This window comes from Sturnira hondurensis, unplaced genomic scaffold, assembly GCF_014824575.4.
Source record: "Sturnira hondurensis isolate 20B ecotype Veracruz unplaced genomic scaffold, ASM1482457v3 Scaffold0013381, whole genome shotgun sequence".
In the NCBI taxonomy this organism is placed as follows: Eukaryota; Metazoa; Chordata; class Mammalia; order Chiroptera; family Phyllostomidae; genus Sturnira; species Sturnira hondurensis.
Genome location: NW_028086012.1, coordinates 156,744 through 183,460, shown reverse-complemented (window position 1 = coordinate 183,460; position 26,717 = coordinate 156,744). Strand labels below are relative to the sequence as shown.

The 26,717-nt window shown below is 35.8% G+C and overlaps 1 protein-coding gene across 6 annotated transcripts in view; it reads left to right on the top strand.

The window, feature by feature from the left end:
• Positions 1-26,717, top strand: part of AGO3 (argonaute RISC catalytic component 3) — a 104,104-nt gene that overhangs the window by 37,162 nt on the left and 40,225 nt on the right. Inside the window, exons 4-5 of one of the 6 annotated variants that reach the window (XM_037061434.1) lie at positions 3,933-4,141; positions 5,408-5,544. In XM_037061434.1, the coding sequence (XP_036917329.1) occupies positions 3,933-4,141; positions 5,408-5,544 (346 nt within the window). Of the gene's footprint in view, positions 1-3,931; positions 4,142-5,407; positions 5,545-13,195; positions 13,283-14,514; positions 14,645-26,717 lie in introns of those variants that run through there. The other 5 variants (XM_037061435.1, XM_037061437.1, XM_037061436.1 and 2 more) reach the window with 5 other exon arrangements.

Below are 26,717 nucleotides of genomic sequence, written 5' to 3'. Positions count from 1 at the left end.
TTTTTAATGTGTATTCCCTACGAACAGATATAAAAACCATAGTACAGTTATCAACTTCACTAAGTTTTACAGTGATATATGGTACTTTTATCTAATCAATAACCCATATTCTAATTTTGTCATTTGTTCCAATTATGTCCTTTAGCATATTTTTCCCTTTAGTACAGAATCAAGTCCTGGTTTATGTTTTTATTTACGTATTATGTCTTTCTAGTTGTCTTTGTTCTGGAACAAGTTCCCCAGTCTTTCTTTCTTTTCTTTTCTTTTCTTTTCTTTTCTTTTCTTTTCTTTTCTTTTCTTTTCTTTTCTTTTCTTTTTCTATTAACGTGTTTGAAGATGGCAGGCAAGTTATTTTTTCAGACTGTCCCTCAGACTGAGTTTATCCGATGCTTCCTCTTTATTACATACTGGTTAAGCATTTTTGGCTGAAATATTACATGTGTTCTTTCCTTATCGATGCATCATATCAAGAAGCACATGATATGTATCTTCCATTAATGGTGATGTTAACTTTGATCACTTGGTTCAGTTAGTATCTGCCAGGTTTCTCCTGTCAAGTTACTCTTTTTTTCTTCTTGCTCTTGTGGGGAGATAACTTTTTTAGAAATTGTGATAAAATACACAACATAAAATTTACATTCAAGCCATTTAAAGAAAAAAAAGCTCTTAACACTTTTTAATGTCCTAAATATTTTTCTTTTTAGTCTTTTTTAAAAGATTGTATTTACTTATTTTTAGAGAGAGGGAAAGGAAGGGAGAAAGAGAGGGAGAGAAATACCAGTTGGTTGAGGGAAACATCAGTTGGTTACACCTCGCAGGTGCCGCCCCCCCCAACCAAGGCATGTACCCTAACTGGGAATCGAACCAGTGACCTTTAGCTTTGTGGGACAATGGCCAATCAAATGAGCCACATGGGTCAGGGCCATCTGAGTCATTTTTTAAGTATAGTTCTGTGACATTAAATACATATGCAACCATCACCACCCATCCATCTCCATAACTCTTCATCCTGTAAAACTGAAACTCTGTACCCATTCAACATTAACTCTCCCTGGCAACCATTCTACTTTCTGTCCCATTACCTCATACAAGTGGAATTATACATACATACATATATATATTTGTGACTGGCTTATTTCACTTAGCACAATGTCCTCAAGGTTCATCTTTGTTGTCACATGTGCAGGGATTTTTCTGCTTTTTTTAGGCTGAATAACATTTCTGTGTGTGTGTATGTTTACACACATTTTCTTGTTTGTCCATCCATTGATGGATACCTCTGGGCAATTGCAAATAATGCTGCTGTAAACATGGTTGTAGCAATACATGTTCTAGCCCCTGCTTTCAGTTTTGTTGTGCACATACCCAAAAGTGGAATTCCTGGATCACATAAGTAGTAATTCTATTTTTAATGTTTTGAGAAATCACTATACTGCTTTTCATAACAACTGTACCATTTTATATTTCCACCAACAGTACACAAAGTCTCCAAATTCTCTACACTTTGTCAACACTTGTTGTTTTTTTATTGTTGATAGTAGCCATCATAATGTGCATAAGGTGATACCTGATTGTGGTTTTGAATTGAATTTTCCTAATTACTAATGATGTTAAGCATCTTTTTTTGTGCTTATGGGACATTTGTTTATTTTTTTGGAGAAATGTGTATTCAAGTGTTTTGCCCATTTTTTAATTGAGCTTTGTTGTTATTGTTGAGTTTTAAGAATTCTTTATGTATTATCAGATATGTGATTTGCAAATATTTCTTTTCACTTTGTTGCTTTTGATGCACAGAAGTTTTTAATTTTGATATGGTTGGTACTTGTAAGAATCTTGTTTCACAAATAGACTTTTTAGTTTTATCTTTTTTATTTTAATTGTTGTTCAAGTACAGTTTTCTGTCTTTTTTAATAGACTTTTAAAATAATTGATGATTCTTGCTTGGAAGAATTATTTCTGTATAGTAATGATGATTTCCTAATTATCTCATTCCTTCTATATTTACTAGGTGATATTCTACAGTAAGGAAGAGGATTTTCTTCTCCTGTGTATTTATTCTATTTAATTTGACTGCTCAAATTGGTTCCTATGTCCTTTTGACATGATACACATCTTTTTTTTCCCCTTTGAGTACTTCTTTACTTGATGGCACGAGTTGTTCCAGGCTCATCTTATTTTTTTTCCCTGCATAAGTCCTGCAACTGCCATTTCTCAAAGGAAGAGTGGTTTTTTTTAGTTGGAGAACACAGTTTAGAAACCAAACTCTGGTTTACTACATGTGCTCATTGCTACTGGGGTATATGTGCTTCCAGGCCCTTTCAGTGGACAGAGGTAGGAATACATACATATACACATACATACTTAGATACAACTAACAGACAGTAACAGACACTACATAGCATACAGTAAACCTAACTTAGGTATCCTGCAAGTACCACTATTTGTATATAACATACAGTCTGTTGTATTTTGAAAATCATGACTTCAAATTGGTTCTTCCAGTTCTAGTCTATCCTCACAGGATTCTTCCTTAATTCTTCACATTAAATATTTGAATCTTCTGCCCTAGCTGATGTGGCTCAGTGGATTGAGCGCCAGCCTCTGAATCAAAGGGTCACTAGTTTGATTCCCAGTCTAGGGCACATGCCTGGTTGTGGGCCAGGTCCCCAGTAAGGGGCATTCGAGAGACAGTCACACATAGATGTTTCTCTCCCTCCCCTCCCCTCTCTAAAAATAAATAAATAAAAATATTTAAAAATAAACAAATATTTGAATCTTCTTTAATCCCCTAGCTCCCCAAAACATCACCACTTTTACTTATGTGTTCAATCCTACAGTACATATAAAACAGTATCTGAATTACTATACCATACCATTGCAGAAAACAAACTTAGTAATAAGAGTTCAGAGTTTTATTTTGTAGGCCATTCTTTCCTACTCACCCCTCTTCCAAACTCCCAAGTGAGAGTAGAGTCAGTATACTATGTTCAAGAGTTACTTGGATTGGCCCTGGCTGGTGTGGCTCAGTGGATTGAATCCTGGCCTGCAAACCAAAAGGTTGCTGGTTTGATTCCCAGTCAGGGCATATGCCTGGGTTGCAGGCCAAATACCCAGCTGGGGGCCTGCAAGAGGCAGCCAATCAATATTTCTCTCACTCATTGATGTTTCTCTCCCTCTCTTTCTCCCTCTCATCTTTCTAAAACTAAATAAATAAAACCTATATAAGAAAAGAGTTACTTGGATTAGTGTTTTCTTTATTTTTCTTCTTTTGGTGTGGTATATTATTCATTTGAAATGCATTTGGTTTCATTCGATTTTGTTTATATTCAGTTTTAGTTTTTTTCCACCAGCCTTGTTGATTTTTAATTTTTAATATATAGAACTTTAACATGCTTTCAAAAGTCAAAACTATAATGAAAAATACACTCTGAATTGTTAATTCCTCTTTTATTTCTTCCAGTTTGTTTCTTCCCATCCTTTCAGAGTAACCAATTTCTTTGTTTCTGGTTTATGCACCCTCTGTTTTCTTTTTACATAAATAAGCAGATACATAAAGATTATTCCATTTCCCCCTTCTTTCTCACATAAAAGATGACATACTATTTTGTAAAGTAATCTGTACTTTGCTTTTTTCCCACTTAACAGTTTAGCTTGGAAGTCATTCCATAACAATTCCAAGACATTTTCCTCATTATTTTTTTATAGCTACACAAATGTTTGGGCATTTAGATAGTTTCCAGTATTTTGCAGTGACAAATAATTTTGGCATACATAACTGTCATTTAAATTTTACTCTATTGATTTAACATTTAGATTGGGTTTTTAAATTATACTTGCCTTGTTTTCTCTTAAATATTTTTATAAGTTAAACTTAAAAATAATTGTATTTGTCTTTTTCAACTTTTATCAGATAAGTCTTTTCCCATCAACAGGTAGATTTAGATGTAACTTTACCTGGGGAAGGTGGAAAAGATCGACCTTTCAAGGTGTCAATCAAGTTTGTCTCCCGGGTGAGTTGGCACCTATTACATGAAGTACTGACAGGACGGACCTTGCCTGAGCCACTGGAATTAGACAAGCCAATCAGCACGAATCCTGTCCATGCCGTTGATGTGGTGCTACGACATCTGCCCTCCATGAAGTGGGTCCTTTGGCTTAGTTTTTATCTTTAGATTTTAAATGTGAATGCTTTCCTCCCAAGAGTTGTGCCAGGCCTCCTTTGGTTAACTTTCAGATGTTGTATGTTTCTATTATTTCAGTTGAAGAATAGCATGCATACAAGTTCATTGACAGATGTAAGTTGCAGAAAATCCTGACTTTTGACAGTAAATACTCCTTATTACTGTATTTTTCGGACTATAAGATGCACTTATTGTTCCCCAGCTCCCACCCTCACCCCCTGCCAAATTTGGGAGGAATAATGGTTGTTAATGCTGCTGTTGAGTTCTGTTTACATTTACATTGGTGAAATATTATGTCATTTATGTTATTAAATATTTTACCACATTTTTTTTGCTTCAAAATTTTTTTCCTACCTAGGTGCGTCTTATGGTCCAAAAGATAGTGTAGTTTAGCTTGCTTTTTTTTGGAGAGAGAGAGAGCAGGGAAAGGAGAGAAACATCAATGTGTGGTTGCCTCTCCTGCACCCTGCACCCTCTCTCAGGGGCATGGCCCCGCAAACCAGGCATGTACCCAGACTGGGAATTGAAGCGGCGACCCTTTGGTTGACAGGCCAGCACTCCATCCACTGAGCCACACCAGCCACAGCTAGTTTAGCTATTCTAATGGATACCTTTTAGAGAAATGCCTATCCCTTTCTCCTAGGAGCTATAAATCTTGAGTAACTGGTATGTTTTTAGATATATTCTTATAGTTAAATCCCCTTGTTTTAAAGGTAATTTCATTGTTAATACGGTAGTGTCAAATTGTGTTAAAATGGCTGTTGTTTTAATCACACTAGCACCTCATGTGTATGTGTGTATCTGTGCATATATATACAGGATCAGATAAGCTGTGTCTTTTTAAAGAAAAGAGTTATGCCTTACAAACACATTTATAGAAATAGCTTTTTGATCAATGATTATTTATTATAGCATTTTCTAAGATTGGAACTGTTAACTTTTTAAGTCTATTTTTAAGAAAATATTTTAAATAAAATTTATTCTTATTCTAACTAACATTAGTTGTAATAATAGAGAATTTCAGTGAAGGATGCTGACTTTTTTTTTTTTCATTTAGAATGGCTGCTTTTTTGCTTTCACAAATTGGAAACTGTTTAGTTTCATCTATTCATAATGACAAGCATCATTATGATAGGATAGGTTATGTGCTGTAGAGTCACCTGTTCTGCAGAGTTAAATACTTACACAGGAAGGAAGGATTGAACATGCTATCTTGTTTTTTGTAGATATACACCTGTGGGCCGTTCCTTTTTCTCAGCTCCAGAAGGATATGACCACCCTCTGGGAGGGGGCAGGGAAGTATGGTTTGGATTCCATCAATCTGTTCGGCCTGCCATGTGGAAAATGATGCTTAATATTGATGGTAAGGGAACTAAAACCAAATTCTGTATTAAATAGTTTATTTCTATATGGCTTATTTGTGTGTAATATGTATGTGTGCATTTTATGTTTGATTATATGTACTGGTGTCTTGAAGTAGTATTTGGACGTATATTAAGACAAACTGGAAAACCCTTATATTTATAATACATTTCATTTAGAAAGCCTTTGTACAGAACTTGTCCTGGTTTGCTACGAAAGGAAATAAAAAAGCTTTGACATGGTTAGCGGAGCAATCTTCTGTTATAACTCACTTTTGCTCTTTTAACCATGTCATTATTTCATTATAAAATACATGTTTTATGGGAAGAGAAGTCTTTTGGTCATTATGACCCCTAGCATTATGCCTACTGCTGATGCATGATGTGGAGTAATTTTATCCATTTTTAGGTGTTCTCTTAGATTTTTGAGCTTGAGTAAAAGTAGAGAGAATAGTATGATAAACTGCCACCTATATAGCCATTATCCAAATTGTCAGTATTTTTCTGTCTTTACTCAAACTCTCTCCATTTCTTCCTCTACTGTAGTAGTTTAAAGTCAAATCCCAGAATGTTATCTTGTCCCTACTAATTCAGTACATACGTCTAAAAATATGGGTGTTTTCTCCCTCAGTCAGAATGCCCCTACCATATATAAGAAAATTGAAAATAATCATTTATTTGTAGCCTATACTACCCTGTCTGTAACCACATTTCCCTGATTGTTTCAAATATCTTTTTATAGTTCGTTGGTTTTAATCAGTGTCTAGACAAGATTCATACCTTACATTTGGCTATAATGCCTTTTTTTAATGTAGTAGTCCCATTTCCTTCCCTCTAGTTTTATTTTGTTTGGTTTTTCCTTTCTTGTCTTTTTTAAAAAATGCCATTGGCTTCTTGTCGGTTGTCCTGTAGAATATCCAAAAACCTGGGTTTATTTTTGTTTTCTTGTGGTATCATTACTTTGTTCCTCTATCCCTTATATTTCCTGAAAATGAAAGTCGGCCCTAGAGGCTTTGTCCTATTCTAGATCAAAGGACTTTATAAGTGCTTCATATTTTTATCATATTAGGCACACAGAATTTAATGGCCCCATTTTTTAATGATACTAAGATTGATTAGCATGTTCAGAGATCAATAGGCCTGATCTCTCCATTAAAATTTCACAGTCAGCCTTTCAATTTCTAATATTCCATTCATTGATCATTGTTACCTGAATCACTTATTTCACTAGGGATTATCAACTGGTATTTTTTCTAATTCTGTTACACCTTTTTGCCTTAGATGGAATTCTTATGTGGAAAAATCACAATGTCCTATTGATAATTCATTAGTCTTTGATAGCTTTCTTGCTTTCTGGCACAGCAGGATATTCCAGGCTCATCTTATTTTTCTTACCCTGTTCCTGGAATCAGCCATTACTCCAAGGATCCCTGGATCTTTCTAATACGTACATAGTTTGCTCATTATTCTCAGCTGCATCTGCCATTGTGGAGATGTGTCATTGGTGGGGGGGGTATGTCAAAAGTCTCCTTTAGATATGCTAGGGCAGTTTTTAAGTGTATCCCATTTCAGAACATCATTTCAAATATATGTAGATATTTCTTTAAGATAAATTCTAAGGAGTGAAATTGATGGGTCACGGGGCATCCATCAAAATAGCAATTTTGATTGCTATTGCCAGATTGCCCTCCACCAAGGTTATAAATACTTATTTTACATCAGTGATTGAGGCTACCTATTTCCTTATGCCTTTGCCTCTATAGGTGTCAGCCTGTTATTTTTGTTGGTCAGATTTGCAAGAATTAGTTTCACTATGTGCTTTTGTTTTCCATTTGACCATCTTTTCACAATATATAAAGGGCCACCTTTTTTTCCTGTTAACTGTTTATATCCTTTGCCCATTTTTTTTTCTGTTGGATGTTTGGTCTTCTCATTTACTAACAGTGCTTTCTAAGAGGTTAGCCCTTTTTCTGTGATGTGAATTACATACAGTATCCGTTGGTTGTTATTTGTCTTTTAAAAGCCTTTGATACGGTCTTGTTTTTGCCGCATAGAAATTTATCCCTGTGTGTATGTGTGTGAGGCACAAACACACACACACACTTAAAAGTGATCAGTAGTTTCTTTGTTGACTTTTATTATCCAATAGAACTAGTCTCATTTTTTGTTTTAGGTTTTTCTAGACCATTCTTACTTATTTTACCACATAAGTGTTAGAAACACCTTGTTTAGATCCAGTGGGTGTGGCAGAATAGGCTGTTAGTTTTATTGAGATCTAATATTAATAAATTAAGTTAAGACAAACTGGTATCTTTAAAATACTGAATCTTTCTGTCAAAATACTATACCATTCCATTCGTTCAAGATTACTTTTATTTCCTTAGGAATGTTTTAAATTATTCTTCATGTAAAATTTATACATTTCTGGATATTTTCTCCCTTATTTTTGCTGCTAAATGCATTTATAGGTCTAACTCGTTATTGTTTATATACATGAAGGCTTTTGATTTCTATATACTAACATTTCTTTCTGGCTCACTGAATTCCATTATTGATTAGAGTAGCCTTTTAAGTGATTTTCTTGGAGTATCTAGTCATAATCACTTCACCTACAGATAGTGGTAGATTTACCTCTTCATTTGGATTTTTATACCTCTTAACAGGTTATATTGTCCAATCATGACAATGTTAAACATTAGGGGTTAATGGTCACCTTCTTTTTATTTCTAACTTTAGAAAGAATGCTTCCAGTATTTCCTCATTAAGTATAATGTATACCTATTATGTATACATATATGCATAAGAGCATCTATTGCTTCCTATTAAGTACTTTTAGTCAGAAATGGATGTTGAATTTTCTCCATAAATTAATACTTATGGAGCTAATGATATGATACTTCTCTTTTTATAACAAATATTGAACTAAAGTAATGTTTCTGGAGTTTAATGTGATGCTAGATTCTATTAGTACTTTTAATTAAAATACAAAAGAAATATGAATCTGATCTGCAATCTCTTTTGGGGCAGCCTTTTTCACATTTTGGTATTAATGTTACATTTTATTAAAAATTTTAAAGTTTTCTGTTTTTTTAAATGTACAACAGTTTTTAAGTAGTATTGGAATTATCAGTTCTTTTAAGATTTGGTAGAATTTCCCTGTAAACTATTGGGACCTATGTATTTTGTTTAGAGGTAGGTAGTTCTTTTAAAACTTTATTTATTTTGTGAAAGTCTGTTTAGGCTCTCTGGGTTCAGTTTTGGCAGGTTATATCTTACTAGAAAATTATTTTAGCTATATTTATTTGTATGGAGTTTTATAAAGTAGTATCTTATATTTTAAAATTTTGTCTCTTTCTATGGTTTACCCTAATTTCTTACCTTGTATGTTTTGCTTTGTCCTTTTAATTTTTGCTCTTGATTAAGAGAGGTAGTTTAGTCAGATGACTTACCCTCTTCCCTGCCCTCAGCAAAAGAGATCTTGGAATTTTTTTTTGCTTCCCTTGCTTTCTGTTTTTTACCTTCTTAATTTCTGCTTTTAACTCCCCCCCGACCCCCGCTACTTTTCTTTACTTAATTTAGTTGTTTTTCTAACTTTTGGAGCTATATTAATAAATCATTTACTTTCATTTTTTCTTATTGATAAAAGTATTTAAAACTGAATTTTCTTCTCATCACTGTTTTAGCTGTATTCCAAAGCTTCTAATATGTAGTAATTTTGTTATGTTTTGTAGAAACAGCACAAATTTTATTTGTGTTTCCCCTATTACCCAATGTTGTTTGTGAGACTTTCTAATTTTTGAGATTGGAGATCTCTTTGTTTCTGATTTTGTTATAAATTTCTCATTCTGTTGTGTTGTTTAATCAGAGAATGTTTTATATTTCTACTTTTAGCATTTGTTGATATTTTTGTAGCCTAATATTTGGTCAGTTTTTACAAAAGCTCAATAATCTTTCAAAATGTGGTATATTCAATTATTTGATAGTGTTAAATTAATATCCATCCGCACTGCCATTTGATTACGTTCAGATAATTTATTTCCTTATTTATTTTATTTACTTGTTTTCTCAGACTGGTAGAAATAAATTTAAATTTCTTATTATTACCCTGTTTCTGTGTATTTCTCCTTTTATCTCCTATCATTTCTCCTTTTTTAATGTTGCTGCTATGTTCTTGGGAACACACACATACCTGTGTTCTTCATTATGAGTTGTATCTTTTACAATGGTAAAATGACTTTTTTAAAATAATTTTGAGCCAAAGTCTATTTACCTTATTCAAATAAAGGATGACAATCCATGTCTTTGTGAATCTTACCTATCCATTTATTTTTAATTCCCTTTAAATGTATTATATTTTCTAAATTACAAATACATCTTGGCCACAGCATAGAGTAGTTTTACTTTGTGGGTCAGTCCAAAGCTTCCTGTTAGTGAATGGACCAGTTGTGCCAGATAGACAGGAATAACATCCATGTTTCATCTTTGTGTCATTTTATATCTTCTATAATATATGGTTTTTTAAGTGGTCTGTTTTGTGCCTTTTAATTGATAGTTTTGGTGTTAGGAAGGTTTTCTTTTCCCCATCAATGGGTTACCTTTATACTTATAACTTCAAGTAATACTCATCTTTCTTTTTTTTCTTTTTGATATGTTTTGTTAATTATGCCATTATCGTTGTCCCATTTCCTCCCTTCATTCCCCTCCACCCTGCACACCCACTCCCCCCATTCCCCGCCTTTAGTTCATGTCCATGTGTCACAATTTCTTTAGATTCTATATTTCCCATACTATTCTTGACCTCCCCCTGTCTATTTTCTACCTACTGTCTATGCTACTTAGTCTCTGTACCTTCTTCCCGCCTCTGTCCTCCTCCCACTCCCCTGTTGCTAACCCTCCATGTGATCTCCATTTCTATGGTTCTGCTCCTGATCTAGCTGTCCACTTAGTTTGCTTTAGTTTTAGGTGTGGTTGTTAATAACTGGGAGTTTGCTGTCCTTTCACTGTTATATTTCTTATCTTCTTTTTCTTAGGTAAGTCCCTTTAACATTTCATATAATAAGGGCTTGGTGATGATGAACTCCTTGAATTTGACCTTATCTGAGAAGTACTTTATCTGCCCTTCCATTCTAAATGAAAGCTTTGCTGGGTAGAGCAATCTTGGCTGTAGGTCTTTGGATTTCATGACTTGGAATACTTCTTTCCAGCCCCTTCTTGCCTGTAAGGTCTCTTTTGAGAAATCCGCTTTCAGTCTGACGGGTACTCCTTTGTAGGTGACTGTCCCCTTATCTCTTGCTGCTTCTAGGATTCTCTCCTCCATTTTAATCTTGGCTAATGTAATGATGATGTGCCTTGGTGTGTTCTTTCTTGGGTCCAACTTCTTTGGCACTCTCTGAGCTTCCTGGATTTCCTGGAAGTCTATTTCCTTTGCCAGATTGGAGAAATTCTCCTTAATCATTTGTTCAAATAAGTTTTCCACTCGTGGCTGTTTCTTTTCCCCTTCTGGTACCCCTACAATTCAGATGTTGGAACGTTTAAAGGTGTCCTGGAGGTTCCTAAGCCTCTCCTCCTTTTTTAAAATTCTTGTTTCTTCATACTTTTCTGTTTGGTCATTTTTTTCTTCCTTCTGGTCCACTCCCTTGATTTGAGTCCCAGTTTCCTTTCCATCACTATTGGTTTCCTGTGCATTACCCTTCATTTCACTTAGTTTAGCCTCCATATGTTCCTCTAATTTGTGACTAAAATCAACCAGTTCTGTGAGCATCCTGGTCATCACTATTTTGAACTGTGCATCTAATGGGTTGGTCGCTTAGAGTTATTGGCTCTGGGGCTTTGAGTTCTTGAGCCAAAATGTTTTGATCGGTCGCGCCTGTTACGTATGAGGGGCAGAGCCCTAGGTGTTCACCAGGGCGGGGCAACTCAGTCGCTGGGTTGTGATGCTATATGTGGGGGCGGGGTCAGAGAGGGGTAATGGCCGCCCCCGTCTGCTGCTTCCCGCCACTGGGGCCTGCACGGTCTGTCTCACTGCTCGCTCCTTTGCCTGGTTTATCTGTATGTGAATGTGTGACCGCAGTCAGTCTGACGCCTTGCGCCATCGCTGCATCCGCCCATCGCAACCCCACGCCTGGGATCCACCAACTGCCGCCCCCACCTGGGTCGGTCCCGCCGAGTTTTCCTTCGTGACCCTGCTCCACCAGCCACTGGCTCCGCCCCTCTTACCAGTCTGGATGAATGGTTTGTTGTTGTTGGACTTCCATATAGTTCAATTTTCTGTGTCTTGGTTGCGTGTTTGTTACTAAAGCTTTGTTGTCTTTAAACTTGGTTGTGTGAGGAGGCACAGTGTTCCCACCTATGCCTCCATCTTGGCCGGAAGTCCTCAGTGTTACAATTTTCATCTAATTTGTGATGTTTTCTTCATCAGGGATGTTATGCTGACTTTTTATGGTATCTTTGCATGGTTATCACTTTTTTTGTTATTCATATTTAAATCTTACTAGTTTTTCTAAACCACTTATTAGAAGAGACTGAAGTGGGAGGGAGAGGTGGGATGGGACATGAGGAGCAAGGCAGTTTTCCAGGTTTCCTGCTCAAGACTCTGTCCTGTTGTTCTGATGGGTTCTTTCTTCAACGTAGAACCACATCTCCTTTGCCTTTCAGTAATATACATGTTTAAAAGATGTGAACTACCTGTCATAAGTTCCACCAGGTCCTCATTAGCTTCTGCTAATTCAGCTCCTGCCTTTTAAAGTGCCTGCTCATATGTTAACAATTAGAGAATTTGTGATGGTTATACAGGAGTTCTATGTACTGTTCCTTTAACTTTCCTGTAAGTTTGAAATTACAAAAGAAAAGTGTATGCCTTCGCTTTGGAAAGGTAGTCCTATCAGATCTTTCAATTCTAAATCACCCTCCACTCACTCTCATGACACTTTCTGCATCTCCTTTCTCTACTTCCTTCTGAGATTTCCCCACTCAGTCTCAGTTCTAAACATTGCAGTTCCCACTTAGGATAGCACCCTCTCTTTCTGGGAGTGAAAATTTACTCTTCCCCCACAAGGCTCCTTTCATTTTGTGTCTGTCCCTCTCCCTTGCATAGGTTCTAATAGTCCCAAGTACTTGGTACTATATACTTATAATTTGGCGTTTTCAGGTTTTATTGTTGTGTAGGTTCCCTGAAGATACAGGGTTTTCTTCTTTTTATTAACATTCTTTTTGTGGCTATGTATTGAGGAAAGTGGGAAAATTAAATAAATTGGTGCTATTTTCCCACTGGAACTTAAAGTCCAGCTTTGGATATTATTAATAAGTAATCTCTAAATAACCCATTGGTAGAAGATATCACAATGAAAAATTTTAATATGTTGAACTTAAGGGTAATAAAAATGTACATATTGGTATGATTAGCTAAAGCAATGCTTAGAGAGAATTTAAAACCATAATCCTATTAGAAAAGACGAAAAGCATCAGTGACCCATTCATCTTAACAAGTTAGAAAAATAACAGAAAACTAAATGCAAAGAAAAATAAGAGGAAATAAGAGTTAAAAATAGAAATTAATGAAATAGTAAACAAATTTATCTCTATCCTGTAGGTAGGAAGACTTCAAAGGTATTTAAGAAGGATAGTGACATGATCATATTTGTTTTCCAGAAAGAGACCTCTGGCAGCAGTGTGGAGAATAGATAGAGGAGAAAAAACTAATCTGAGAAGCCAGTTAGGAGGCTTTTTCAATCACTAGTTCAGGTAAGAGATGGTGATGGTCTAATGCGGGATGGAGAGGAAGGAATATATTAACAAGGATTAAGTTTTTTTTAAAAAAAGAGGTTTAAGAACCATGTCCAGGAAAAAACTTTGGGTGTAGTTACTAGCACATGGAACTGATTGGAATGGAATAGACCAGAGGGTTTACTAGATTTTTTAAGGAATGATTATTGGAAATAAACCTCACACCTGGTTTATTAGGTTTAACCACAGAAACGTACCCTGTAGGAGATATGTATAGAGAGAGAGATTTGGCTTACACGGTTGTAGGGGCTAGCTGGGCAAGTCTGAAATCCTTAGGGCAAGCTGTCAGGAAGGGCAAGCTGAAACTCACAGGAATGAGCTGATGCTGCTGTCTGTAGGTAAAATTTCTTTTCTCTCTCTTGGAGAAGCCTCAAGCCTGTTTTTAAGGCCTTTTAGCTGACTGAATGAGGCCCACCTATATTATCCAGAATAATCTTAATGTCAACAGACTATGGACTTTAATTACATCTAAAATATATCTTCACAGCAGTACCTAGATTAGTGTTTGAATAACTGGCAACTAGTAGTCTAGCCAAACTGATATTTCAAAAAAAATTTTTTAAAGCATACCTTACCTGCAAAATTCTGTGATGATTCAATCTTTGAAATAGCCTTCGTGTTCCCAGATCTCAGGCTCAGGAACTGTGCTGTGTTATGACCTAGCTTCTAAGAAGGACATAGTCGCCAACATACATTCAGAGCAGTGACAGATTCATACCCAGCATGAATGGTTATGCTATCAACTGAATATGGGAGGTGGATCTGCTGTTGCTGGTTAGTTGGCCGTGTGCACCATGTATACAAATAGACCAAATGTTAATAAATCTAAAGCTTGAGGATTCTTTGAGATATCTGGGTAGAGAAATTTAGTATGTGGTTAGAAATGCAGGTATGAAAATCTGTAGTGACAGGAGCTAAAAATAAAATTTTGGAACTCCTCCATGTATAAATCTATACTTGGACTACAGAAATGGAAAAACTTCTTTAGGATAGTGTTTAGACTAAAAGCACAAATGAGAAGGATAGTGCCATGGGGAATACTAGCATTTAAGGAAGGACAAAGGACCAGTGAGCAGTTGATGATTGTTGCAGTCAGTCTGAGAGCCAAAAAGTGGTGTCCAGGGAGCCAAGGGAGGAAACATTCAAGCAAGCAGTGGGAGCTTTTCCAGCAAAATCAAGAGTTAAGACAAGGATGTCAGTGCTGTGATATTTAGTCACTATTGTGTTTGCTAACTTCTGTTCTTCTTACAGGTTTCAGTCTACATGTTACTTCCTTGAGAAGCAGTTTTTGACACCCTTCACCCCCCAAGTCTGAGTTAGGTATTTCTCTTATGTATTCCCATAGCACAGTGTACTTGCCCTGTCATAGCATGTGTCACCCTGAATGACAAGTTTTATTGTTCTGTGTCTCCTATTAGAACGAAAGCTTCATGAAGCTAATCTAATTCACCAGTGTGTGTACCCTCCATGCCTAGCACACTCTTGGTCATATTAAGTAAAGAATAAATAAAACCAAGAACATGGAGGAGGAGCATATCCAGAAGAGCTTGGAAAATTAGAAAAATGTTTGTAGAAGTAAGTGATATCTTAGCTGAGCTCTAACAAGTATGATGAGAGCAAGAATTTTTATTGAAAAGGAGGTACACAGAAATAAAAGATTTCTGAGAGGTCTGCAAAATGCAAAATATTAAAAGACATAAGAGAAATACTAAATGAAATATATTAGGCTTACTGAGAAGACTCAATTTGATGTTAGTTCTCTCAAAATTAATCTGGAAATGCAATTTTAAGTAAAATCTCAATAAGGATTTATTGATAGTATGAAGATTTATATGAAAAAATTAATGACCGAGAAAAACCAGTATAATTTTTCACACTTGTAACCAGTTTAAGGTAAACTGATCAATGTGTTACCAATGTATCCCTATTCATCTGTCCTTGGTGATATTTAAAACATTTGTGAGAATCTGTTATATTTTACTTGTGAAAAATATGATCAGGATTATATTAAATGCCAGTATAATTTGTAAAGAGAATAAAGAGGGAGGAATTGCCCTACTTTAAAACTATAATAATTATAGCATACTGCTTTTAAGTGAAGGGACAGACAGATTAATGAAGCAGAATACAGAGCCTAAAACTTCAACCATGTGTGTATATGGAAACTTGGTAAATGTTAGGGTGGTATTTCAAATCCTTAACAAAAGAGCAGAATATTTAATTAATGGTATTTATACAGTTGTTAACTGTATGAAAAAAATAATTTGACTCATCTCACATCATACCCCATATTTCTTTCTAGGTGGATTACATATAAATTCTAAATTTGAAAAGCAGAAATTTGAAGTTCTTTTAGGAAAATAAAAATCTATAACATTGAAAAAAATACAAAATTATAAGTCATAAAATAAGATACTGATAAACTTGGCTACATTAAAATTGAAAACTTGTATGTTATAAATGACACAGGTTAAAAGGCTAGGAGAATATTTTCATAAGTACAGATCAGTAGAAAAGCACTTCCCAAAAGAAGAAACCCCGATGCCCAGTAAACACATGAAAGTCAAATTGTCAGATTCACTAGTAATCAGGAAAATGCGAATGAAATCAATACGTTGCCATTTCACACCCATCAGATTTGTAAAAATTCAAGTCTTATGTCAAATGTTGGTGAGGATAAAATAAAAGGAACTCTCATGTACTGCTGGTACAAGTATGATTTGATATACTTTGGAGAGCAGTTTTTAATATCTAGAAAAGATGAAGTGAAGATGAAATTAGAGCCCTGACTAGTATGGCTCAGTGGGTTGAGCATTGTCCCACAAAGTGAAAGGTCACAGGTTCAATTCCCTGGTCAAGGCACATGATTGGGTTGTAGGCTCGGTTCTCCATCAGGGTGCGTACAAGAGGCAGCCAATCGATGTTTCTCTATCACATCAATGTTTCTCTCCCTCTCTTTCTCCCTTCCTTCTCTCTCTAAATATAAATAAATAAAATCCTTTTTTAATCCCTTTTAACCAGGGATTAAAAATGAGATTATGTGTGTCTTACAGTCCAGTATATCATAGATGTGTCTGTTATATGTGCCTGAGGTACTATTTGTAATAGCAGAACATTGGAAGCAGTCTAATTCCTATTAATAGCAAGCAGGATGAGAAAACAGCCTGAATGATTACATAAATTGTTATATATTATTATATAATAATATATACTGTAACAGTTAAGTGAATGAGCCAGATCTGCATGTATCAATATTGAAAACAAAGTTAGGGGCAGAGCATATAGCAAAAGAATATGTTATTTATGCAATAGTTTAAAATAGAGCAGAAGTATATACTGGGTATATACAAATGCAATAAAATGAACAAAACCTAGATGAGACCAATACATACCAATTTCAAGATAGTAGTTCCCTTTAGGTAGAAAGAAGGAAGAGGAATGGCAGTGGGTTGGTTGGGGCAGGGAGAAGAGATAGACCTGCAAGAGTATGTATTTCAAGAAAATTTGACAGGATGTTTATTTGTGTAAAGTCTATAGGTAAGTTATTGTGCCAGTGTGAAGCAGAGAAATCAGAAGATTGATAGTATTTTTAAAGACCTATATGATACCTTAATGAAATGAAAATAAAACCTAAAATTTTAAGTGGGTTAATTTTTTAATTGTAGTAATATGCAGTGCCGCTCTGAAAAATGAGTGCAAATACTGCCCTGACTACCTTAATTGCTTACATTTCCTTTTTTGTTTTTGTGTGATACTGGTTTTGCAACCCTTGCACTTGGTCTATTGACTGATTTTAAAATAGCCCTCCTTAGTGAAGTCTACTGGAGAAGACTGGTATTCTGTAATAAAATGAGCACTGCAAAGAAGTGGTGAGTGCAATGGGAGCATTGCACTTCTTTCTCCTACAAAGAAGTACTGAGTGCAATGGGAGCGTATAACAGAGGGGTCTGGTCCAGTCTCAGGAACATTTCTTTGAAGAAGTGACAGATAGGAGCTGAGTGGAATTGGTGGAGATAAGCATGGAAGTACTCTAAGAAGGAGAGCAGTTTAATTCTAATTGTGTGACTTAATCTTGTCTGCAAAATGATTATTTTCATGGTACTTAATATCCTAACTCTCAACTACCTATTGAAGTTAAACTTACTTGATTTTACCAATTTAAGACTCAAAATTTTTTCGCATTTCATCTCTGAAATTGGGAGGTGTCTCATTGTCGATGGTTTAATTGTCACAGTTTAATTGGCAGGTTTCTTTTTTAAGTTACATAAAATATTGATAAACCCTACTTTCATTGGCATCTCAGATTCAATGAAATGTGGAATTTATTCTTAGTTTAACCTCTTTTTAGGCCAAACTCATTTTCAGCTTTCACACATTTTAAGAGCATCACAATGAATCTGGTATTTATTAGTTGTACTTTCCTTAAGGAGTTATTTATATTTACCTGTTACCATACCAGATAGAGTGCTAAGGGGTTTTTACATGAATTATCTCGTATAAACTCCATCAGGGTTGTATAAGTTAGATGAGACCCCCAACTGACATGTAGAGTGTGAAAATCTCTAAACTTTCTCTAAAGTGACTTTCTCTCTCTCTCCCTCTCACATAGTTTATATTTTATATTTATACTAATACCCTATTAATAGTTTACATTTGAGGCTCAAGATTATATAGTTTATATTTAAAAGATAGAGGTCAGCTTTTCTGACTCCAGAGCTTATGCTCTCAATAGTCACAGCTTTTTACAATATCCCTTAAGAAACAACATTTCTGGCAGACAAATTTGAGAATGTTATTTTATTTTTTATTTACTTTTTTGTGCTTTTCAGTAAAAAGTAGCTTTTTATGAACATATTCACTGTGTGTTTTGCTTTTAATACAAAGTAGTCAGAAAATATAAATGGTTGTAAATTTTAGTAATTATTCTGGCTGAGTCAAAAGTTCTTTGTAAGGAAAAGAGATTTTTGGTAAGTAATTTATTAATCATTGTTAGTGTTGCTTGCTTCATATGTTTGTCTTTAGTTCAAGGGTAAGGTCTCTGAAGATTAAGAAATAGTTTTATTTTTATAATATTCCTATTAGTCTTCTCAGAAGTAGATTAAATGAGAACACTTCTTTAGAGTGAAATTAGAGTCTGATTTCAGGCAGACATGGCAGGAACTTTATCAACGTGAGATCAAGCAGGGCCAAGTACAGATAGATATCTGTATCAGGCTAGGCATTCTATGCTCACATCAGAAAACCAGTATGATAGCTGCAGGAATCTCAGTGGCAGTCTTCATCAGATCTGCTTCTTGATTCACCATGTTTCAGTCTGGTCGAGCACGGCACACCCTGCATATTTGATGCACAGTGTCTTCTTGGAACCATACTTCACTGTATGATTCCCCAAATTCCCTGGGGAATTTTATCTTTCTCCCAAATTAACCTCCTCTTTCCCGCGTCTTTTTTCAACATTCATAAGTTTCATGAGAAATGAGGACACAGTAGGTAAGGGTTTAATTGGGGGGGGGGGTGTTGACACATTGGAAAAATATATCAACAAACCTAGATGATACTTTAGCTGGGTATTTATGTTGGAAATAATTTTCCTTCATAACTTTGAAAGCAGTGTGCTCCATTTTTAAATAGCTTTAGTGAGGTTCAATTTACATATGAGAAATCACCCATTTTAAGTGTCTGTCCATTGTCATACACTTACTGTCTTATTGTTTCCCTTGTTTTGCTTTACTTTGTGGAAAATGTTCACTTTTTTTCTGCTGTTTTAATTTCTAAGATTTTTAAAAATTATCTGAGTGTTCTAATATAGCATACTATTTTTGTTTTATAAATGTAGTATCTTCTCTTAGCTCTGAGAATAGTTTATTTTGGTGTTTCTTTTTCCTGCACATGCTTATGCCCCCCCCCATTTCTTTTGTATAAATCTGTCTTCCATTTTTGAGGTTTTCATCAAATATGTAGTATACCTGACTATTTACTTGTGATTCAGTGGGAATGTAAATACTGGTTAGAAACTTTGATTCATTGGTGGGGCCTGTTGACATTGAACTGCACTGGGTGATTTCAGTCAGCTGCTGTTAGGGAACCTACAGTGTTAGAGCCTTAGGTCTCTCTTCAAGGCTAATCAAGTTACCCAAGCATGAGTCTTCCAAACACCTGCCTGAGGGTAACAATCTGATTGCCTGCCTTCTGGAGGCCAAGTTGGGGATTCTGGCTTAGGGAATGTCTGTCTGTATTTAATAGTTTCAGTTATTTAATCCATTGTTTTTGGTACAGTTGTTTGCCCTCAGTTGAACCTGATACCCTCTTTCCAATCAGCCTTTTACTTTTATCAGAGAATAAACCTCCAGACTTACACAGGGATGAGGAAGAGGCAGTTGTTCAGTGATACGCAGCTAGACAAGGGATCCAGGACTTCACCTTTTTCTCAGTTTTTCTCTGCCACCCATCCTTCTATCACCATTTCACAGGCACCTAATACTGCCTTTTAAGGATTCCATAGTGTAAATGCAGTTGTTTCTAATTCCCGAGATAGCTGGCTTTGAATTTCTTTCTTTTTTTTTTTTCTTTTGGATCTGCTGTGTCAGTTACAACTTGTTCACTTGCTTTTCATCTTCTAAGGTATTGGCACACTTCCTGTTTTCTTCCGTCCTTCTAGATTTGTGTCTTTTATTTTTTTAATTCCTCACTGTAGTTATACTGGAGTTTGGGGAAGGAATGAAATGCACTCTTTCTGGTTACTCTTTAACCTTAACACAGGATCTATTCTTACAAGGCAGAAGTTATGTCTGATTCCTCTCTAAATTCTAGCCCATGAAGGAGTCCCTGTCTAGTGGGCACTTAATCAGTATTTAAGTGGATAATGAAATCTTGTTTGACATCTGTAAAACTCACTTGGTAACAGTTGCACTGGAGGCCTAATTTCTTGCCTCTGGACTTCTCGACAGGGCTGGTTGTATCTTCATAATGTTGTAACTGGCTTTCTCTGGAGTAATCCTGACCAAGCAAAAGAAAAGTTGTAATGGCATTAAGGCCTAGCAGTGAAAGTTACATTCTGCCATTTTTATAATATCCTGTTGGTTACACAGATCAGATACATTTAGTGTAGAAGAGACTTGGGAAAAGGTGCAAATCTCACAAGATGACTTGCTAGGGACCATTTTGGGGGCTGGCTACCACACAAAGCTTTTGTCTTCAGCTAGAAAAAGAACACATTAAACCCAAAGTAAGTAGAAGGTAAGAAATAATAAAGATCAGAGCAAAATTTAAATAGAAAACAGAGTATAAAAAATGAATGAGGCCAAAAGATGGTTCTTTTAGAAATATTAATAAAATTAATACATTCCTATTTATACTAATGAAGAAAAATAGAAAAGAACAGATTATGAGAATCAGGAATGAATGAAGGGGGCGTCACTAAAGATTCTTCAAAATTGAAAGGTTAATAAAATGTTATGCACAACTTCATACCAATTTGATAACAAACACAACTTTATAAAAATTTTCTCAGGATCTGAATAGCCTTTTATCTATTAAAGAAATTGAATTCATAATTTTTTCTAAAAAACCCATCCCAAATTATTTCACTGATGAATCTTATCTGACATTTAAGAAAAATAATACCAATCTTTCACAAATTTAGAACCAGAAGAAGGAAGGCTTTTTAATTCAATTTTTTAAGGCTGGTATACCTTTGATACTGATACCTGAGGAAAAAATACGAATAAAATCCTCTCAACGGAAAGATCATTTGACACATTTTAATATTCTCATGACAAAAATTTACAACAAAGTAGCAATTAAAAGGAAAACTTGATGAACCTGATCAAAGCACCTAGAAAAATATACAAGCATCATCATAGTAAATGGTGAAAAGATTTCAAGCCTTTGCCTAAAGATCAAGAACAAGGCACCGATAGTTGTTCTCACTGCTTCCAGTCCGTGTTGTGCTAGAGGGCCAGGCCGGTGCAGTGACTGGGAGAAGTAACGACCTAGTGTTGTGAAAGGAGGGCCTCTTTTTACAGAAGACGTAATTGCCTGCATATAAAGTCCTAAGGAATCTGCCCCCCCAAAAAATCCTATTAGAATTAATAGATGAATTTAGCAAGGTCACCAAATATTAGTTACATAAACAAAAAATCGTGTTAGAAATATAACAAGAAATAAATACCAGCAGTCAATAATTGGGAAACTGGAAAAGTATGCATACCATTTGCAATAATATGACAAAAATAGATTTAAAGAGACATGCGCAAGACTTCTACATTGAAAGCTCTAAAGCATTCCTGAAAAAATGTTAAAAAATAACAGAAATACCATGTTTGTGGACCAGAAGATTGAAGCTGTCCAGTCACTCCAAACTGATCTATAGATCAACACAATCTCAACATTTTATAAAGCTTTTTAAAAATAGAAATTGATAACCTGATTCTTAAGATCAGTATGGAGATGCAAAGAACCTAGAATAGCCAAAGCCATCTTGAAAAACAGTTGGAGGATTTATACTACCTGATTTCAAGACAAGCTTTAGCCTTGGCCATTGTGACCTGGTCAGAGTGTCATCCTGTAACTGACAGGTTATGGGTTAGTTCCCCAGTCTGGGTGCGTATGGGAGGCAACCAATCAGTGTTTCTCTCCCTTCCCCCCTGTCTCTAAAAGCAATGAAGCCCTGGCTGGTGTAGCTCAGTGGACTGAGCACGGGCCTGTGAATCACACGATCGTGGTTTGATTCCCAGTCAGGGCACATGCCTGGGTTGCAGGCCAGTTCCCAGCAGGGGACACACGAAAGGCAACCATACACTGGTATTTCACTCCTTCCCTTCCCCTCTAAAGATGAATAAAAATTTTTTTTAAAAAAAAGCAATGAAAGCCCTGGCTGGCATGGCTCAGTGGATTGAGTGCGGGCCTGCAAACCAAAGAATCGCAGTTCAGTTCCCAGTCAGGGCACATGCCTGGGTTGCAGGCCAGTTCCCGGCAGGGGATGCACAAGAGGCAACCATGTGTTGATGTTTCTCTCCCTCTCTCCTTCCCTTCCCCTCTAAAGATGAATAAATAAAATCTTTAAAAAAATTTTTAAAAGCAGTGAAAAAAATTCCTTTAGGTGAGGATTTAAAAAGAAAAAAAGACATGCTTTAAAGCTACAGTTCTAAAAAGAGGTGTGAAAGTGGGGTAGAGATGGCTACAGATACAACCCTTAGTCTTAGCCAAAAGGCCGAGAGGCACTTAGGATAGCTAGAGAAATAGACCAACTCCTGGTTTGATTCATATTTGACCAAGGAGCCAACATGATTCAATGGGGGAAAAAATCTCAAATGATCTAAAAAAACTGGATACTTATATGAAAAAAATAAACATTAACCCCTATTTTACACCATACTCAAAAAGTAATTCAAAATATGACCACAGTCCAAAACATAAAAGCTAACACTGGGAAATTTCTAACAGGAAAAATGTTCATGTCCTTGGAGTAGGCAGATTTCTGCATGTGTATTGGGAAACTCCTCTAAATGAAAACCCTCTCCTAAGAACACTTAAGAAGATGAAAAGGCGTGTTACTCAGGAGAAAGTATTTTGCAAAACATATGGGGACAAAAAACTTGTACCCAGAATATATGAAAAATTAATAACTCAGACAATTTTTTAAAGTAGTCAAAAGTAGACACCTTCACAAAAGAGAATATGTGAATGGCCAATAAGCACTTGAGAAGATACTAATCATTGGTCATTGGGAAATGCCAGTAAGGACCATAGTGAGATGTCACTCCACAATCACTAGATTGGCAGCTAAATTTTAAAAAACTGGTAACATTAAGTGGAGCACCTGGAAATTATAGTAATGAAAAATTGCACAACCACTTTGAAAATATGTTTGGCATATTTTAGAATTAAACATTCTCTTGCCATGTGACCCACCAGTTTTGTTCCTAAGTCTTTCCCCCAAAGAAATGAAGAATAGGTCAATACCAAGATTTGTGCATGTATGTGTACATGTTCGTAATAACCAGAGACTGGAAGCAACCCTACTGTCCAACAAGACAGGTGAATGGAGAAACAAATTGATGTTTCTCCATTCATACAAGAAATACTAACCAGCAATTAAAAAGAACTAACTACCACCTGGCTAGTGTGGCTTGGTTGGTGGGAACATCTTCCCATACACCAAAAAAGCTAATGGTTCAATTCCTGGTTGGAGTACATACTTAGATTGAGGGTTCAGTCCCCTATTGGGGCACATGCAGGAGGCAGCCAATTAATGTTTGTAACAAAGATGTTTCTCTCTTTGGAGTCAACAAACTTTTTTTTTTTTAAAAAAGAACTTACCACTAACTTATACAATGATATGAATGAATCTTAGCTAAAATGTTCAAAAGAAGTCAGACATAAAATGGTATGTACAGTATAATTCCATTTATGTGAACTTCTGGAACCAGTTAATCTGTTCTAAAGGGAATCAGATTAAGTGGTTGTGTGGAGCAGCTGTAGGTGGGAGGAACTGATTACATTGGGGCAAGGAAGTACTTTCTGGGGTGTTGTGAATGTTTTGTCTCAATTGGAATGGTATTAGCACAAATGTTTACGTTTGTCAAAATCATTGAACTTCACATTTAAGATGCATTTTATTGCATGTAAATTACATCCCAAAGTTTTTTTTAATGTGGCATCACTACACACCCACCAGAAATTCTAAAAGTCTGACAATGCTAACAATTATTGAAACTATGGCACAACAGTGATTCTTACATGCTGCTTGTGAGAGGGTCACTTGTTAAAACCACTTCAGAAGTGTTTGGCGTCACCCAGAAAAGTTAAGAGATACACATCCATCATCATGATGGCACAGCAGTTCTCCTTCATATAGTCTTTTCTGCTAGAGAAACTTGTATGTGTATGTGCGTCAAAAAAACTCTAAGAATGTTCATCACGTTATTCTAGTAACCAAAGTACCAACACAAACATCCACTGGCATTAGAATGGATAAGTTGTACATTTCTTCCACAAAGTGTTAGAGCAATGCAAATGAAGAAACTAGTTACATTTAATTAATACACATGATTTAGAAACAATCTGTAACAACAGTCTCAAGAAGAATACATGCTGTGTTACCCGTTATATAAAGTTCAAGAACTAGGAAAACTAAACTGGTGTTTAGGGATCTGTACTTATGTTGTAAATCTGTAGAGAAAAGGAAGTGATTACCACAGAAGCCAGGATTTTGGTTACTTTTAGAGGAGAGAGGAAGTCAGAGTTGAGAAGGAGCTAGGGAAATGCTTCTAGGATACTGGCAATATTTGGTTCTTGATCTGAATGCTAGTTATATGGTACTCACCTTGTTTTGTAAGTGGCACATTCATGTTTTAAATACTTTAGTAAATATGTGATACTTTATATTTTTAAAAACTTAAACAGTTTTTCAGTATCTCTGGTTACTTTGTCATTAATATTTTGCTAGGCAGTAATATAAAATGCAAAGATGTGTAATGTCACCTCAAAAGTGCTCACTAATGATTTCCATAAAAAGGCATTGTGTAATGAACAAGTGCTCTTAATTGCTCTTCTTAAACCTTCAGAGTCATGGAAGTAAACTATAAAATTGAGCCAGAGGCCCCAGCTGGTGTGGATCATTGTATTGAGCACCAGTTTATTTCCCAGTCAGGGCATGTGTCTGGGTTGCAGGCCAGGTCCCTAGTTGGGAGCATGCGAGAGGCAACCGCACATTGATGTTTCCCCCCACCCCCCTCCCTTCCTCTCTCTGTTTGAACAAAATCCTTAAAAATAAAATTGAGGCAAATAATAGCCATACCATGTAAACTCTCAGGAAAAGTATGTTCAGTGTTTAAAGTATAATTGTTATGTTTTTGCCAGGATCCAACATTAATTACTGCTTTGTTTTATACTATTGAATTTGGACCTAGACTTACTTTGATACATGTATTCCTAGTTATTTTAACTGTAGTAAATATTTATTTTCTTCTTCACATCTGTTATTTTAGCTGTGTCCTAACAGAAACTTTTAGGTTCACTTTTCAGAGTGGAAAGCAAACTTAAGAATCTTAATTTCCTTTGTGTATCATTCTCTCATGTAACTCCTTTAAGAAGTTTACATTGACAAAATTATTTTGCCTAGAATTAAGACTGAAGCCCTGGCTGGTATAGCTCAGTGGATTGGGTGGCAGCCTGCAAACCAAAGGGTTGCCAGTTCGATTCCCAGTCAGGGCACATGCCTGGGTTGTGGGCCAGGTCCCCAGTAAGGGGTGCACGAGAGGCAACTACACATTGACATTTCTCTCCATCTCTTTCTCCCTCCCTTCCCCTCTGTCTAAAGATAAATAAATATTTTTTAAGTTATTTAAAAAAACAAGTAGATCCATGGGGGTTAGGGGACAACTATATTTGAACAACAATTTTAAAAGATTTAAAACTTAAGTAGATCAATAAACAAAGGACATGAGTAGACAGTTCTTCAAAAATAAGGATCTCTATTGAGATATCATCTTCTGGGCATAAGTAGGTACCTTACATTGAATCTCTTCCTTAATGCTATGAGTAGTAGGTATTCTTCTAATTTTCCAGATGAACAAATAGAAATTCAGAAAAATTAGTAAGTGCTAAACCTAGGATTAAAATCTATTTTATTTCCAAGCCTGTCCTTTGTCTATTATCCTAACAGTGCTATCAATGAAAAGCATAAACTTAGTTTGAAAAACAAATGTGCAACAGTTAGTGACAAAAAAATGAAAGGATAGCCCTGACTGCTTGTAGCTCAGTGGGTTGAGCACAAGCTGTGAACCAGAGGGTTGCTAGTTCGATTTCCAGGGTTGCTAGTTCGATTCCCAGGGCACATGCCTGGTTTGCAAGCCTGCTCCCCAGTGGGGGCCATGTGAGAGGCAACCACGCATTGATGTTTCTCTCCCTCTCTCCCTTCCCCTTTCTCTAAAAATAAATAAAATATTTAACAAAAATGAAAGGATACATTTCCAACAGCAAAAAAAATTACTAATCTATTATTGAAAGATACATGAGAGGTGTGGCTCAGTGGATTGAGGGCAGACTGTGAAGCAAAGTTGGTTGGTTCAGTTGCTAGTCAGGGCACATGCCTGGGTTGCAAGCCCGGTCCCCAGGAGGGAGCGCATGAAAGGCAACCACACATTGATGTTTTTCTCCCTCTATTTCTTCCTCCCTTCCCCTCTCTCTAAAAATAAATAAAATCTTTAAACAATAAAAGGTACATGAGAATTATAGGGTATATTATAAAACCTTAATGAAATTTAAATGACTTTAATAAATTCAGAAATATGCTCTGTTTACAGATTGAAAGACTATCTCACTGGCTTTCAGGATATCTAGTCAATTTTTGGAAAAAAATTCCCTTAGTTTTATTTGTGCATATCTAGAT